This window comes from Chelon labrosus (genome assembly GCF_963514085.1).
Source record: "Chelon labrosus genome assembly, chromosome: 6".
Classification (NCBI taxonomy): Eukaryota; Metazoa; Chordata; class Actinopteri; order Mugiliformes; family Mugilidae; genus Chelon; species Chelon labrosus.
In genome coordinates, this window is record NC_140342.1 from 25,410,025 (window position 1) to 25,426,629 (window position 16,605).

General features: G+C 43.8%; 1 protein-coding gene across 1 annotated transcript in view; it reads right to left on the reverse strand.

The window, feature by feature from the left end:
* LOC311488899 (receptor-type tyrosine-protein phosphatase N2-like) overlaps positions 1-16,605 on the reverse strand; it is a gene marked incomplete at its 5' end in the record, with an annotated part of 207,251 nt that overhangs the window by 153,650 nt on the left and 36,996 nt on the right. Inside the window, 6 exons of the mRNA XM_084545761.1 lie at positions 4,609-4,982; positions 6,844-6,884; positions 7,325-7,651; positions 7,940-8,336; positions 10,865-11,009; positions 11,697-11,811. Coding sequence (XP_084401887.1) covers positions 4,609-4,982; positions 6,844-6,884; positions 7,325-7,651; positions 7,940-8,336; positions 10,865-11,009; positions 11,697-11,811 — 1,399 coding nt within the window. The remainder of the gene's footprint in view (positions 1-4,608; positions 4,983-6,843; positions 6,885-7,324; positions 7,652-7,939; positions 8,337-10,864; positions 11,010-11,696; positions 11,812-16,605) is intronic.

The following is a 16,605-nucleotide window of genomic DNA, read 5'->3' on the forward strand; positions in this document are numbered from 1 at the left end:
GGATTTTTAAAATGATTGGATTGGAATTGGGCTTCAACCAAACCTGATGTTTTGTAGTTATTTATTTTAGGCCACACCATGAACCAAAACCACATCCCTGTAGTTTCAAAACTCCTTCTTCTTCTGTTTTGATCGTTGTTGGCTAGCGTCAAAGCTGCCAAAAAGAAGAACAAGAAGAAGAACCAGGTGGTAGAAGGAGATCTTTATTCGATACTACCACCGAGTCCACTCAGGCAAAGGCTGCACTGAAACAAACAAAACAACAAACACTGAACTCTGCTTTTATAAGAAGAGAGAAGTTTCCGGAGCATGGCATGAATTAAAGTTTAGTTTAGTTGTATTTAGTTGTAGTTCATCTTTGAGTTTGGGTTTAATCAGCCAGTATCTAAGTCCTTCTGTGCGTCAGTTTGTCATTGCACCAACTACATTACACAGAGAGATCATGTTTGTCAGTCACTGAGGAAAACTAAGCATTGTGGTTAAATCATCATAGTTTTAAAAGAGTCAAATTTAGATTAGTTTGTTGCTGTTGTTTCCTGTTTAATCTCATGCTCCACACTCCAGTCCAGTTGGTGGTGGTAATGCACATTTAAGCTAGTTTTCTAACTGCCATTAAAAACAAAAGAAGAAGAAGAACATTTAGTTTGGTAAGCAGATAGCTTTGTTGCTGTAAAACTGAGTACACTAGTATTTAGTTTGGCCTCTTTTACAGGCCTATTTGAGTTTGTAATTTGGTTGATTTTGTGGATGGCTAAATAAAACAAATGATTACTCTAATCAAAACCACAACAGTCCCTAACATCCCTAAATTTTATAAAATTACAGAAAATTATAGACGATTATTGACTTCAGGAATTAACAAAAAAAAAAACAAGAATTATCTTCTGCCAGTTGCCCTGCTCTGCATTTTTATCTATTAGGCAAATTATGGTTGTGAAATCCATTAAGTGGGTTTCTACAGTGATGACTCAAATCAGGTGTGTGGGAGAAAATGCGGAAAAGGCATTAATAGGTTAAAGGTTTACGGGTAGTAAAAAAAATAACTAAACAAAACTGTACATGAGTGTGTGTTGGGGAGCAGGTGTTTTCTTCCAGCTGTGATGAATCACCCTGTCCTCCTCCTCCTCCTCCTCCTCCTCCTTCTCCTCCTCACCTCAGGCCACAGGAGGAGGTGATAAGCTGAAATCCACCAGGTTGTTCCCGCTATCAGCTTTCACATCTGACACAGCAGCAAACTGGTTTCTAATCGGCCTGGTTCCAGCTGTAGTCCTGCACTGATGCTTACATTTTCTACCTCTATCTCGACAGCGCTGTGCTTGAGACTTCATTCTCTTTAGATTTAGAAGTAAAAGCCTCCATTTATCATGTATCATTCAAAGGCGTGATTTAGCCAAATATTCAGATGAGGTGTCTGAGGCCATCCTCATTTATTCTCTCGAGGTACAACAGACCATGAAACCGATTACTTAAGAGAAGATCGAAAACGACACAATGGAAGTAGATCATCTCATTCAGAAAGATTTATACCACAGTAAATTAGTTTCTGTTAAACGAAGAGTTTGACATCCTATTTTTGAGAATTCACTTCGATGGGAAGATTGACAGCTATGTCATTATTTGAGTTAGCTTAGCTTAGCTTAGCTTAGCACGATAACTGGAAACAACTAGCCTGCTAGTACCTCGAAATCTCTGTATACGTAGATAGGGCTTCAATGAAATTTAGTGAGTCATTGCAATGATAGGAGAAAAGGTAGTACAACAAATCCCCCAAAACATTTATCCCAAGGAGTAACATACATTGGGGAAGGAAAACAGGATTAAAACAGATTTCCCCACTCGCTGGTGAGTATCTAGTTGTTAACAGACCATAGTCATGTTAATTTTCTGATAGGTAACACCCACATATGTTATTTATTTAAACCCAAACTCCCTACCAGCCTTTTAGAATTGAAGACCTGGATGAAATGTCAAGAAGTTTTTTTTATATACCATGACCTGGATGACGAAGAACCTTTACAGACATGTTTAAGGTCAGGACGCATTGTTCTCAACTCTGGTTCTCACCACCAAGATCACCGCGCTGACGACGGGCTTGGGGTGTCGAGGTATGACGGCGGTATTTTACTTTCAAACAGAAAATGAAATAAAAAGTTGGTCGGAGTACAACTGCAGTTTTATCATCAGGCAAATATCTGCTAGGTTGTGGAAGTGGAAGACGAGATTCGACACTACATGAACTGTCGAGGACAACTTCCTTGTCCTACTGAAGTTCAGCAATCGCACAGAAATGTCAAGAGTTGCTTTGAAGAGTCACTGTGAAGCGTTAGAGAGGATTCTGCTGAGTACACTGAAGACATCTACGGTGCGGAAAGTGACAGAGGACATCTTAGACCTTCCAGCTGTTCACCTCGGATCAGAGCAGCATAAAGTTACGGCAGTGGTACCTTGATGTAGAGGTTGCTGTCAGATTTACTGCTGTCAAAGTTTTTTCTACCCAATATAAAAACTTGCCTTTCCTTTAAGAACTTCCTGACCCCTTTAGTCTTTAATTGACTCGTTAGGATTTGTAAAGCTATCGGAACTGTCTCGTGGAGGATCTGAAGATAAAGCTAACTGATGCATATAAAGCAGGGCGAGGCTGTGAAAAGTTATCAAAGAGCCACCAGCTTGCAGTTTTCATTGTGTGGAGAAAACGTCGAGACAAGGCCTAGAGAAGCGAGAAAGGCAAAGCAAACCTCCAAGTTGACGGTTTTGCTGACGCAGGTTTGGTGGCACACTGTGCAGAAAACGGGCTTTCACATGGAAGAGGCACCAGAAAGAAACCTCAGCCACAACCTCACACAAAAGTCAGACGGATGCTGTCGGACGCCTCCAAAGCAACATCTGGATGAGCCAGACGTGTTCTGGAGATATAAAGTCGAGCTCTTTGGCCTCAATCACCAAAGAGAGCAAAGGAGTGTTTTGAAAAGAACACCTTGCATCTGTTAAGCAGAGGGGCGGAAATATTCTTCTTTGGGCTTGTGGCAAAGGAAACGTTGGCTGGAAAGAGGGAAGATTGGATTCCACTTAATATCAGCAAATTCTAGAGGTGAATGAAGTCAAGAGAGAGTATCTGAAAAGAGGCTAGCTTGTAATGAACAATAATCTGGGCCAGACATTTGCCAGTGTCAGACGGTCGGTGAGTTCAAGTGGTCCAGACTCGGGTGATGTGAGGCGATGCCACAGTCGCTGGTGCTTCTTTAGAGTCGGTTTGTTGTGTTCAGGTATTCAAGGGACGACGTGGACGTAGGTGAAAATCTGAATCAATCAAACTAAATCCGTCCCTGAGGAAACTGGGCTGTAAGGTAAAGCTTCCAATTTACCGGTGTGTCTCTGCTCCAACTAGGGATGTCCTGAGATCGGTATTGGGAGAACGATAGCGGGGCCGAACCAGCCCGATCTTGTTTTAGGGTTATCTGCCATAAACCAAAACCATATCCCTGTAGCATCAAAACTTTGATGGTAGTTGGCAAGCGTCAAAACTGACAAAAATTGCAGAAGAAGAAGAAGAAGAAGGAGGAGGAGCAGAAGAAGAAGAAGAAACATTTCTGCTGTGTGGAAGAACTCTGAGAAATTCAATCATTTAGACAGCAGTTAGTATGTGAATGTGGATGTTTGGTGAGGTGGTAGTAGTTGATCATAATTCAATCCCAACAACTTGATTAAACACCAACACAACAACAACAACAAACGCTGAACGTTTAAAAGAAGAGAAAAGTTTCCTGGAGACAGCGTCAAGGAGAAACATCTTCCAGAGAGGGTTAGGGAGTTTATGGCAGCGTTGGATGACCAGAACATTTGTGGAGTAGAGAACACAAGGTACCAGCTACCCTCTCCACACTACATTAACTTTGACTGAAAGATTTATTGGACTGAATCCAGTCGACTCTAGGAGAAGACAAGGAAAGACCTTATGAAGCTACAGAGGAGAAACTTCGGGATTGGGATTTGAACATCCCTAATGGTTACTAGGCGCTGACATGAAAGGCTCAACAAACCTTTTCACATTTACAGTTTAAGCTATAGAAAGATGCACAGTGGTTTTACAGCATAAAGAGGAATGACTGAATAAACTGTCGCCGGAGGATCGACACAGCTTTGTGCTCGGGGGAAAACCTGCCTTTCATTGCGCTGAAGCTAGCAGCGTGACTTCCACAGCAACACCACAAAGATGTTTTTCTACCATACCGTAACGTATACATCTTTTCTGCTGCATGGCTGTGAGTGACGGGTGACCACAAAGCCACAAACACCTCGAGCCAGAATTACACCCGCTGCAGATGAAGGATGTTTACAGGAGAAGTCGCGGAGGATTTCTAAAGAACTGTTGGATGAAATCAATATGAAAATGACCCTGCTGTGAATAAAAACGGAGGAAAAACGTCAATCTCCTGTTGCATCTGGGGACGTATTTGTTCAGCGTGATGGCAGGTTCGCCAGTTCTGTGATGTATGCGGAGCTAAAGTTTTCCTCGATAGCACCAACAAAGAAACAGATTTCCATTGCACAGTGGAAAACACATTTTCTGCTCCCATTACTGGAGAACAGCTCATTTCTCTCTGTACTCACTCTGTGTCCGTGATGACGTAACCGAAGACGTCGTCGTCCGCCTTCTTCCTGCCGGCTTTGACGTCCAGCTGCAGCTCGGGGACGTGCATCGTCTTCTTGTGGGGTTCCTCGTACACCAGCGAAGCGGGCGGAGGCGCCACCTCCTTGATCCAGCCCGCCAGCTCCGACACCTCCTCCACGGACTGCGTGGCGTCCTTCTTCTGCACGGTCACGCCCGACTGGCTCGTCCGACTCTGGACGTTTTCCAGCCCCACCTGCTGGCCCCTGGGCGTCTCCACCGGGACGTCGTAGCGGCTTCTTGCTGGCGGAGCGCCGGTGAAGGGAGTCTTGTCGAGGTAGGCGAGGAGTTTGGTGAAGAGGCTGCCACCGTCTGCCTAAGAAAAAAAAGAAGAAATAGAAGAAATATTGTGGATCAGCCAAAAATTCTCCTCACTGAAAATTTAAGTTTGAGAATTTTCTAGAATATTATAGCTCTGCCCTGCTGCAACCAACCAAAGTGAACTCAAAGCTCCTGAAACTTACCTACCCACATATTCTTTGTGCATTTTGCGTTTTCATAGTTTCCTTAGTTAAAATAAAGGGGAATATTCATGCTCCTAAAATCTAAATGCATACGTGCAGGTGTCCACATACTTTTGGACGTGCACTCTACCAAATAATTGAGGATATTTTTCAAAATTTCATTTTCTCACTCACGATGAAGCAAAAATCCCTTTGGTGATATTAAGTGATAGGACAATAAAACGTTAATGCACTCTTTAAAAACTGGTTCATACCTTTAGTTTTTCTCTTTTTGCTTCATATGAGTTTTAGAAAAAGGAAAAGTTTGAACTGATTAAATACTTATTGGCAGGTGAATTTATTTAAAACAAAGACAGATTCAGACATTCAGGTTCTTTTGTCCAAACCGCAGAGTTTAGTTTTTTCTTGTTGGGGACGTTGGAGATCTGCAGCTATGAGGAAATAACTAAATCAAAGAGCAACCAGCCTGTCAAGAGTTTACATTGCATACGGTTCCAATATGCTTGTCTTGTCAAGAACCAAATGTCAAAGTCTGTTTTATGAGCACTTCAAAACTTTTACAAGTCCAGGTTGTCTTGGTGGAGTTGTCAAGGTGGAGCAGCCTTGAGGAAACTTTAATAAACACAAGAAACAACAACATTTATCTGTTATTGTGTCGGTGTCTTTTGTTCGACTGGGTTTCCTTTGTCTACTTTTAGTACTTGTGTCTAAATCCACTAATGTCTTGAGTCGTTTTTATGCAAAAATGTAGACGATTATGAAAGGTGGGAAAACTTTCAAGCGGCTCTGTTTCAACCCTTGACTTGAACCAAATTATATCCTGAAACTCACAGCGTTCAGATTATAACCTGAAGGATTTTGCTGACGTAAAATGACCCGTTGAAGGAGATCAGGGTCACAAAAGAAATAAAAATAACTGACTGTTCATCCACTGCTCCCCCTATCTATTGCCATTTTTAATTATTGATTTCATACTAGCCAAATTAATATCAGTAGCAGTAGAACAATAAGAATGAAGTCCTGGTTGAGTGTTGCTTATCAAACATTTAGGACAGGGGTGTTAAACTCATTTTGGTTCAGGGGCCACATACTACCCAGTTTGATCTCAAGTGAGCCGGACCAACAACATAACGGATGAAAATAACCTATAAGTAACAACAACTCCAGACTTTTCCCATTTGTTTTAGTGCAGATAAAAAGAACAAGTAACATTTAATAAACTTTCCTTTAAAAAAAATGAAATTTCTTAAAACAAATAAGTGTAATTTGGTCACATTGCTGTCTGCTGTTTAGTCCTGAGTCTCAGCGTTGAGTTCTGTCCACTTCTCTTTATAAAACAGTGGACAAACTGGGAATAGCAGTTATTTTAGTTGAAAAATGGCAGTCTTCTGTGTAATTTTCACACTTTGTAAACTCATGCTGTGGGGCCAGATTAGACCCTCTGGTGGGCCGCTTTTGGCCCACGAGCCGTATGTTTGACACCTGTGTTTTAGGACAATAACTACACATGAAAACCCCACTAAGTCATTCCTGCTAAAGTCTCTGGGACGGTTACTTCGCCTTTGTGGAGCGGCTGATGCCAAAGGTTCTTCAAAAAAGTTGCCGGCGGGCGTCAGCCATGCAGAATATTACATAATTGCTCATAATGTCAGCCTTCGCTCTGACATTTAAGTTTTATTTTTTTACTCTTTTCACCACAAGCTGAACGCTTACCTTGTCCTTCACATTATGCTCCTCTGTAACCGCGTGGCGCTCTGTCGGGAGAAAGAGAGGAACGTGTGTGTTTGTCAGAGAGAAGTAATAGTTAAAAAATAAAAGAAATAAAGAAAACATTTCAAGGGCATCGCAAATTCTTTAAGTTCAACTGATTTGATCCAGCGGAAATTAAGATTCACAAGATAAAAAATATCTGTGATGTGTTCATTCCTTCTGTGTTTGGAGCACTGCGTCTAAATATTTTCAGTCTGAGTGGCCTCGGTGGACGTAGAACCATTACCACTAGCTGTGTTTATGTCCTGCACTGAGAACAAGATGCTTATTTATTACACATTGATCCTCATGTTGCCCTCCCCTGGCGCATTTCTTCTGGTGTTTAATGCAGCCTACACTGTTATGTATGTACTACAGACTTGCTGTGCAGCGTTTGCTCAATACTTTAATTATGTAAAAACAAAATGAATCACTATAAATTTACCTTGAAGTGCTGCCTGTGCCGGGGTAGTGCTCTCCCGTGGTTTCAGAGTGGGAGCGCTCTCCGGCAACCTTTCTTCCTCACGTCTAGCTGCGTCCTCCTCCTCCATCTCTTCTTCTTCATTCCCTCCGTCACTCAGCTCTCCCTCCAGATCTCTCGGCCCAGGTCCCCTAACCCGAGCCGGGCCCCTGTTCGGCGCCTTGTCCTTGTCGACCACCTGCAGGGCGTCGGCTATGAGGCGGGACAGCTGGTCCAGGTCCTGCGGCGTCAGGTTGTCCACGTCCACGTGCTGCCGGCCGACGTTCCTCAAGACGTTCTCGATGAACCTCTCTGGAGTCAGAAAGGAAAGTGGAGACATCAGTGACGCTGCGGATTCCCAGTCAGAGTAAACACATCATCTAAGCACCTTTACAGTCAGGTTGGTTATCAGAGGGGTGTTATCTGACCTCTACCCTCTCTCCATGACATCCCAGACACCTGCTACCTCATTGTACATCAATAAAATTAAATTAAATGCAGCCAGCCTTTGGTGAACAGGTGTGTGTGTGTTCGTATGTGACTAAATCTCAAACACCCTCATGATCCTCTAGTCAAATCCACCAAGATTTAAACACGCACCATCCACAGATGTGAGGGGGTCCCTGACCGAAGCCCCTTGAGTCATTCCCATCTTCAGAAGCCTGGATTTAGAGGTCTCTTTTCTGAGACCGGGGTCTTCTATCCAATTAGTGTAGAAGGGCCTCAGGCGGAGAGAGGTGGCCTCTTCCTGGGCGGCGCCGGGGCTCCCCCCTCCACTGCGCAGGGGCAGGCGTCCGGAGAGGTACTGCCTCAGGGCGGCCAGGAGAAGGTCACCCTCGTCCTGCGTGGAGAGGAGCTGGCCGGACGGCGGTCTCGGTTTCTGCCGGGGCTGGAAAGACGACAGAGGCAAGAAGCCGGAGGGAGGAGACTTCTGAGCCGAGGTCTGGGCCTTGGAGCGGGAGAGGTCTGCAGCGACGCCTGACTTGAAACGGTCGCTCTGCAGGAGGCAAGAACACGGTTTCACAGAGAGTTTATTTACGGGAACACAAACCTGAACTGAATACCTGAGTCATGGGTTTATTATGTCCATGAGGCAGCGTGTTCCTTTCAGATCAGACTCCCATTTATCCACAATCTTTTTTCAAAAGTATATGAAGCACACTCATACAGCCTCGTAACGTAAAGATCAGAATCTGGAGTAGGATGGCAACAAACTCAGATGAGAAAGAAAGATTGTGCTTGGTAGTTTAGTATTTAAATATATATATATATACAGTGCTGCTTAAAAGTTTTTGCGTCCTCAAGAATTTTATACATTTCTGCATAAAAATGACTCAAAACATCAGCGGAATTTCCGGAAAGTATTCAAAGGGAACCCGATCAAACAAATGAAGCTGAAATATTATATATGAGTCTTAAAATTAGTAAATATTACATATCTGTGAGGTGAAAAAGTAGGATTAAAAGTTAATTTCGAGGTCAAATTAGAGTCCATCAGGCCCAAATTCCTCCGAGCTGCTGTAGACGACAGATCAGCAGTTACAGGAAATGTTTAGTTGCTGCACGAGGAGGTTACAGCTGATACTGAAAACAAGCGTTCACATATGTTTGCGAATCAGATATGTACAAATGTCATTTGAGGAAAATCAATTGATGTTTTGAGTCATTTTTATGTAGAAGTGTGGAAAATTCTGAAGATAACTGCAGTGTCTGATGTGGTGATGTTGTTAATATGAGAATGGAAAGAAAGTGTGGTGTCAAGGATGACACCCAGACTCTTAACCTGGGGAGAGGGGGAGACTGGGGAATTGTCAGTTTGAATAGAGAAGTTATTTATACTGGATAGGGTGGTTTTGGTGCCAATGAGAAGAATTTCAGTTTTACTACTGTTGAGTTTGAGGAAGTTGGTGGAGAACCAGGTTCTGATCTCCTGAATACAGTCAGAGAGGTAAGTGGGTGGAAAGGTGGAGCAGGGTTTGGTGGACAAGTAGAGCTGGGTGTCATCCGCATAACAGTGGAAATTAATATTATGCCTATGAAATATCTGGCCAAGGGGGATGAGGTAGACGATGAATAGAAGAGGACCAAGAACAGAGCCTTGGGGAACACCAGAGAAAAGCCAGAACGGCTAGAGAGATACGAGATGGTGGTGCATTCTGGGGGCCGAGGAATTCAAGATACCAGCGATTTCCTGTCATGTTTTTGTCCACGTGCAGATGTTATGCAGGAGAGGGATTTTTGCAGCCACCGCCTCTTCCGTTTAAAATCTAAACAACAGACCTAAAATTATCAGCGGAGATGTAGCTGTGCAGCCCTGAAGTAACAACAATACAAACACAGTTGATGAACACTCTTTAAAATGACTACTTAGGAAGAATCTAAGACAACTTGATGGCTTTTTCAAAGTCCTCAATTCTATCACTAATTTATACTTGCCGTGTACATTTCTTATTTCAGTCATCCGGCTGCAGGAAGCAAAACTTTACTTTGATTTGAAAAGAGTTCATCTGAACGGAGAAGTAAAAAAGCCAAGTTTGTCAAAAACAAGTTATTAATCCTTTTATGCAGTCATATTAACAGATCCATCAGCTACAACAAAAGCAAATTGTCGCTGCCGGCTCCATTAACGCCCACCTAAGATCACAGAAGTGGCACAAGCCTGAGTAACGGTAACATTAGCATAACAATACGGACATAAACGGTTCCTCCGAGTTGTCACACTTCTTTATGATTCGTATGTGCGAGGCCCTACGTCTGGTATTTGTCACTGTCGGTATCTTTAATCACCTGCGTCACGCGCAGTTGACGCCGTTTCCAAAACCTGTGCCTTCCAGGGCTCCTTCAGTTCCTTTTCGTTTCAAACAGGTTCAAACACCTGGATAGAAAAAGGCCTCGAGCCCCCGAGCAACGCCTGGAGGCTCCGTGGAGTCGTTCTCTTCAGCACAATCCCCCAGCGGGGAGAGAGAGGCCTCTGCAGACAAGGCGTAGAGACGCAGTCACGTCTTGAGTTATTAATTAGAGCGGTGAACTGCTGAACTCTCGGCTGGTATTATTTCGCTCGTAACGGTCAAGCTGGGAGAAGCCATCAGTTAGGATGGAGAAGCGAGGGACGGGGTGACAACGAGGGATGACACTGGTTCCCCCGCTGGGAAGGTGTGTGTTTGTGTCTTTGTGCGAGCTGTGTTTGAGCGTGTGTGTGTGCGCGCTCTCTGATTTTTCTTTATTTTGATGGAGGCAGGTGGTTGGGGCGACACGCAGGCGTTGGGGTAGAAACGAATGCCCCACCTGCTCTTCCCTTTCAAATGTGAGACAGGAGGTAACGGGAGCAGCATATTCAATCATGTGCACAATAAAAATTAAACTATAGATTTTGTTCTTCGTGTATTTATTGGAGGCTTCAACTATGTGGCTGGAAAAAGTAAGAAAAATGTGCTCTGGGTTTATTAAAGAAAAGAGAAGAGGATTGAAATCATCAGCTAGAAGGATAGCGGAGACGCAGAAGAGTCAAATGGAGCCATCCCTCACCTTGACGGGTGCGCTCAGACTGGAGGTTGAGGACGTTTTTGGGAGGAGGCCGAGGCGTTGGAGGTACGTCTGCAGGTTTCTGCTGAGCTCCACCTCCACCGGCTTCACCCTCTGGTCCACTGGGTCCATCGCTTCAGCTACCGGCCTGTGGGAAAGGACAACAGGGAATGTTACAAGGTTCTTTTCCAAATTTCGGATGTAGAATCAGGAGCGACAAACTGTCAGGAACACTCAGAAACCAATAAGACGGTGCCAGATTAGACATTTAGAGTCATAAGTTCTTACAGAGACACTTGTGTTTGTCCAAGATACCTGCTGTTTTCATGCCGATATCAACTAGTCTGAACCTGAAATGATGCACAGTGGACTATCTGAAGCAGTAGCAGTAGTAGTGGTAGTAGTGGTGGTAAATTTTAAAATTTTAAGAAACACCAAACATGGCAGACAGCGCCTTTCATTCTAGCTGTTTGTCTTCTGAAATAACTTTAAGGACATTTCATTGAAAGAGTCTCAGCACAGGGTGACACGAGTTGACCCTGAAAAGCTGTGGCATCTCACTGTGGCAGGAATAGCCTGGAAGTTAACATTCATCTCCACTCATTTTTTTGTAGCTGAAGTCTCTCCGCCGAGAGCAAAGATCTGGCTGGACAATCAAATCGTTTCCTTGGCCAACATAAACTCAATATCTCCAGTTGGTTACAATCACATTATTTTTCGTGGTCTTTGTAGTAAGTTGCTGTAAAACCAGTCCTGGAACTAGTGTTGTTGGCTCATCTCCCTGCATTACAACAGGACCGAGCTAACCACAGTTAGACCTGGCTAATCCTCCGACCTGCTATCGGCGTTGTAGACCGGTCCGTTCTGCTGCGGCTTGTAGGGAATCCTCCTCAGCTTGGACAACTCTGTGGACAGAACCTGCTGGGTGGCGTCGTCGTCCCACGTCAAACCTACAGACAGAAAAACAGAGACAACCACGTTGGGTGAAAAACTGCAGTGGAATGGTGAAAGAACTGAGCTTGATGTGCCGTAAGTATGGTCTAAAACCAAGGGCGAGAAATTGCTGAGCATGCAGTCGTTTTTCTAAACTCATTAGGTCACTCATTAGCAGAGGACTCCTCGGAGACTCCGATTGTTTCAGTGACTAAGCAGAAAACGTTCCTCCTCCTCTGCTCCTCCCGCCAGAGTTCAGTGGTACCGGGCTTGATGAGCTGCTTGGGAATTCATTTTACGGGCGTTTACTCGAGCGCAGGACACAGCCAATGAATATTTACCACATCACAGAGAAGCGAGAGGTGAAGGGCTAAAGCCAGTGTGTCTAAAAAGTGAAAAAATAACATCAAATAAGCGCTGGAGATCCAAATAAGCGTTGAAAAATCCCAGTGGGAACTTCTTCTCTCATTTGCAGGTCGAACAATAGTTTAAAACCAATCCTCAGCGAGATTTGTGTGAATCCAACATGAAGAAAGGAGTAACCACTCTCCGGTTATAAAGGCTGGCTGTAAATGTATAACTGGACATCAGGAGTCAAGATTGCAGATTCATCAAACCTTAATGAATGTAGGTTTCTGCTTGTATCACTCACTCAATCACTCATTGGCCATGTGTCTCTTATAGCCTCGTCCCTTCTTCTGTTCCATGTTCTCTTAAGCTTCTTTGGGGTTTTTTGGATTCTTCTAGTCGCCACTTTCTGTTGTCGGACCATCTTCTGTTGGATTTAGTTTGGACAGTTTGGATTTCTCTTGCCTTGTCTTTGTGGCGCCTTTTAAATTCTCCTCTCTGCAAGTCAGGCATTGAGGTCTTGACCCTATTTGTAAAATTCCTACAAGGGGTTTGTAGGAGCCATAATACAGATATGAATGTTATAGGAACCTACCCTTACCGGGGCGTTCCACCTGGAAGGCAAACAGTTGGGACGTCTACTGGGACGGCACTTGGCTGCTGGACTTATTGGACAGTTCATTCACATTGTGGTGTTTAATTATGTTGGAAAGAATTTCAGAGCTAGTGTAAACGTGCAGCTTTGCACATTGTAATCTGGCTTCATAGCTACGCCTGACTCTCTGCCGTCCTGTTGGAAATTTGTAATGCTACCTTAAAAAAGGGGACATAACTTTGACAAGATTCAGCAGGTTAAGTAAAAATTAAAGCACATGATGTGGCATTGTAACTCAAACAACTGAGGAAAGGGTGAGTTTTATTTTACTTCTTGTAGAAGCAGGTCGGTAGTGAAGTCTATTAGCTGTCTGACTGTGGGACTTAACTGTCCTTATTTGATATTTATCACGTGACTAATGGTGACTGAGGAAAAGCCATTTGTCTTGACAGCTAAAAGAAGTGCTCCAGAGCAGTTTTCATGTTTGTGTCTCTTTTCTTCTGGGTAATATTTTTATCAGCTCGTTGTCAAAGTGTCTCTGCAGCAACGTCAACCAGACATCTCTGTGCATTTACTGGACTTGGCACGTGGTGAATACGGGCATCAGTGACAAAGGGAAAAAAAATTAAAAATGAAAGAACTCTGCTGCATTTCAGCGAGTGTACAAAAGAACAAGCTTGATGAGCTGCTCGGGCATTCACGTCTGTTTCTTATGCTTAACATGCATCCAAACACAGCTTTTTGGCAACTGAACAGAAGAGCAGGCGCCAGCGCCAGATGGGGTGGCGGAACGAAATGTTACCGGGAAATATGGCCGCGCCGCTCAAAGCGCAACGTGAACCGAGGCGTTTGGCAGATGAGCGATGACGTTGCTGAGAGACTCCAGTAATGCAGGCTGCGGCTCCAGATGTGATGCCACGAGATGAGGGTCCACCACAGAGGACGCACACTCAAAATGACAAGGAGAACATCGTCCCCGTCAACGGAAGATGAAAAGAAAAGAAATGCCTCGGTCTAAAAAGGAAAGTGTGGAAAATACTGATTCAGCAACAGAAACTGCTGCAGGGGGGATGGAGGAAACGATGAGAACCATGAGGGTAAAGAAAGGCTGAGAAAATGAAGCCAGCAACAGTGTGACTGGTGGCACTGATCACGGAGAAAACAAAGGTATATACGTAAAGGAAGAAATCAGCCTTTAAAAACAACAAATCAAGTCCAGTTAAGTGAAGGAGCTACTTGGACAAGTGGTGAAACGTCTTCAAGAAAACCCAACAAGTCCAGTTGCCTTCAATTTAGCTTTGTTTTTTGGACATTACCGTGACCTGGATGACTGAGAACCTTAACTAAACTTTAAAATCAACTTGAAAACTTAGCTAGAAGGTGCTAACCCCTTACTGTATGCCTAAAACAAACTTCTTGTTCAATGTAATACACTAATTAAAGTCAGGAATGTATTCATTTAGTGTTAAGTGTCCTGTTCTGTATGATTAGTGCTATATAATATAATAATAATAATAATACATTTTATTTAAAAGCGCTTTTCAAGATACTCAAAGACACTTTACATAAAAAGGACATCAAATTAGCAAAACAATGTGAAATATAACATTAAAAACACAATAAACTGAGCTAAACATTAAAAGCAATTTTAAAAAGGTGTGTTTTTGTCAGAGATTTGAAGGTAGGAAGGTCGGTACAGTCGCGGATGTGTTTGGGGAGAGAGTTCCAGAGGGAGGGGGCAGCTGCAGAGAAGGCTCTGTCGCCCCAGGTTCGATGCTTGGTCTTGAGTGGTGGAGTAAGGAGGTTTGCGTCACATGAACGGAGGCTGCGGGATGGATTGTGGCGATGGAGCAGGTCAGTGAGATAGGAAGGGGCCTGGTTATGGAGGGCTTTGTGTGTGAGGAGGAGGATTTTGAACTGAATACGATGTGGAACTGGGAGCCAGTGGAGTTTCTGGAGGACAGGAGTGATGTGATCACGGGAGCGGGTGTGGGTGAGCAGACGTGCAGCAGAATTTTGGATGTACTGAAGTTTATTTAAAGTTTTGGATGGTGTGCCATAGAGGATGCTGTTGCAGTAGTCAATTCTGGAAGTGATGAAGGCGTGAATGAGGGTTTCAGCAGCAGAGAAGGAGAGTGATGGACGGAGTCGGGCAATGTTCTTGAGGTGGAAGAAGGCAGTTCTGGTGATTTGATTGATGTGATGATCAAAGGAGAGGTTACTGTCAAAGATGACTCCGAGGTTGCGGCTGTTGGGGGATGGAGACAAGGTGGAGTTGTCGATGGTGAGGCGGAAACTGTCTGTGGTGTTGTTGAGGGATTTGGGGCCGATAATGATTAGGTCTGATTTGTCACAATTTAGTTTGAGGAAGTTGATCTGCATCCAGGATTTGATGTCAGCGAGGCAATTGGAGAGAGTGGAAAGAGTGGCGGGAGCACGTATGCAACACGTGTTTGCTTTAATTGTTGACATGTGGAAGATGGGACTAGCTAGCTAGTCATGGTATTGGTTTTATTTAGTCTTACTCCCCACCCATGTGTGTCTTGTTACCCTCTCCTTGGTGTATCTGTTGCCTTCAAACAGTGTTGCGTTGTGTTGAGAAGAGTATGAATGGGGTCCTCTTTACCAATGGGTAATACATGGTAATTTAGTTGTTTAGCTTTGATGTTCCCAACGGTCTTTGTGCATTTCCTATATCAAGTTATCTCTGACGGCTTCTACGCGGCAACAGTTGCCTAGCATTCATGTTCTCACGACTTGTGGATGATGCTAACACTCGACCGTCCAGTATTTTGTCTACATGACCGCCCATGTCGTAACAACAATCTCTCGAGTTCCATTTAAAGGCAGTATCAGATCGCCATCTAGTGGCCGACTGCACCTGTCTCTTGTTGGACGCTGAACCTTGTTTTCTGCAAATTTATCCAAGAAACAAATCTGAAACAAGAGCATGCAGACTTGTGGAGTTTCTTGAAGGTGTATCTTCCAAGTTGCTTCTTCAGTTCAAATGTAATGGTGGGGAGTTGGGTGGAACCTCCCATAACTAGGGTTAAATGAAACCCATAGATGTTCCTATTAAACCCCAACCCCCAACCTGCGTTTTACAGCTGAAGAAGCTACTTAGATGAAACGCCTTCAAGAAACTCCAACATGACTGAAATCTGCACAGATATAATATAACACTTACTATGAAACTCTGTGAAAACCAAGAGCTGCAGATTCAGGTGATAATTCTTCACTTTCCTCCGTGGTACAGTAAAAAAGCTGATGACAACTGCTTCAAATGTTCTTCTCAAACCAAGAACTAATTACACAGATTAAACTTTGCTCAAAATAAAAAACATATATATTGTAAAGTCTGTTGAGAGACTAGAGAACCAACTAAATTCAGCTGTAACTTTGCTCTCTTTCTTTTACTGTGTGTTCTCTAAAGACACTATCCAATAAAAAAATCACTGTGTCTAAGTTTACTATTTAAGCAACAATAGAATGAGACCCAGCTTCTGCTAACGTCTCGTACCGTTGATAGTCAGCCAACAACAACACATTCTCTAACAGCTTAATCCACACGTCTGCCGTCATCAGTAGCCGGCCCAATTAAATCGGCTCCACGGACACTTTCTTTAGACCCCGGCAAAATGAATTATGACCCCAACTGCCGCGGATCAGGCACATGCCTCTCTTTAACAGCTGCGCGGCGTGTCAGGCCAGCTTTCGCCATCAAAGAGCCATAAAACTGAAGCTTTAATGGCAGCCACCGTGGCCGAGGAAACGGGCGTTAGCGGCGGGTGAACAGACGGCATCTGACACGGCAGGTTAATAAACGTTGGAGCCCCCTGCCAGGATATTCAGAGCAACTCGCTGACTA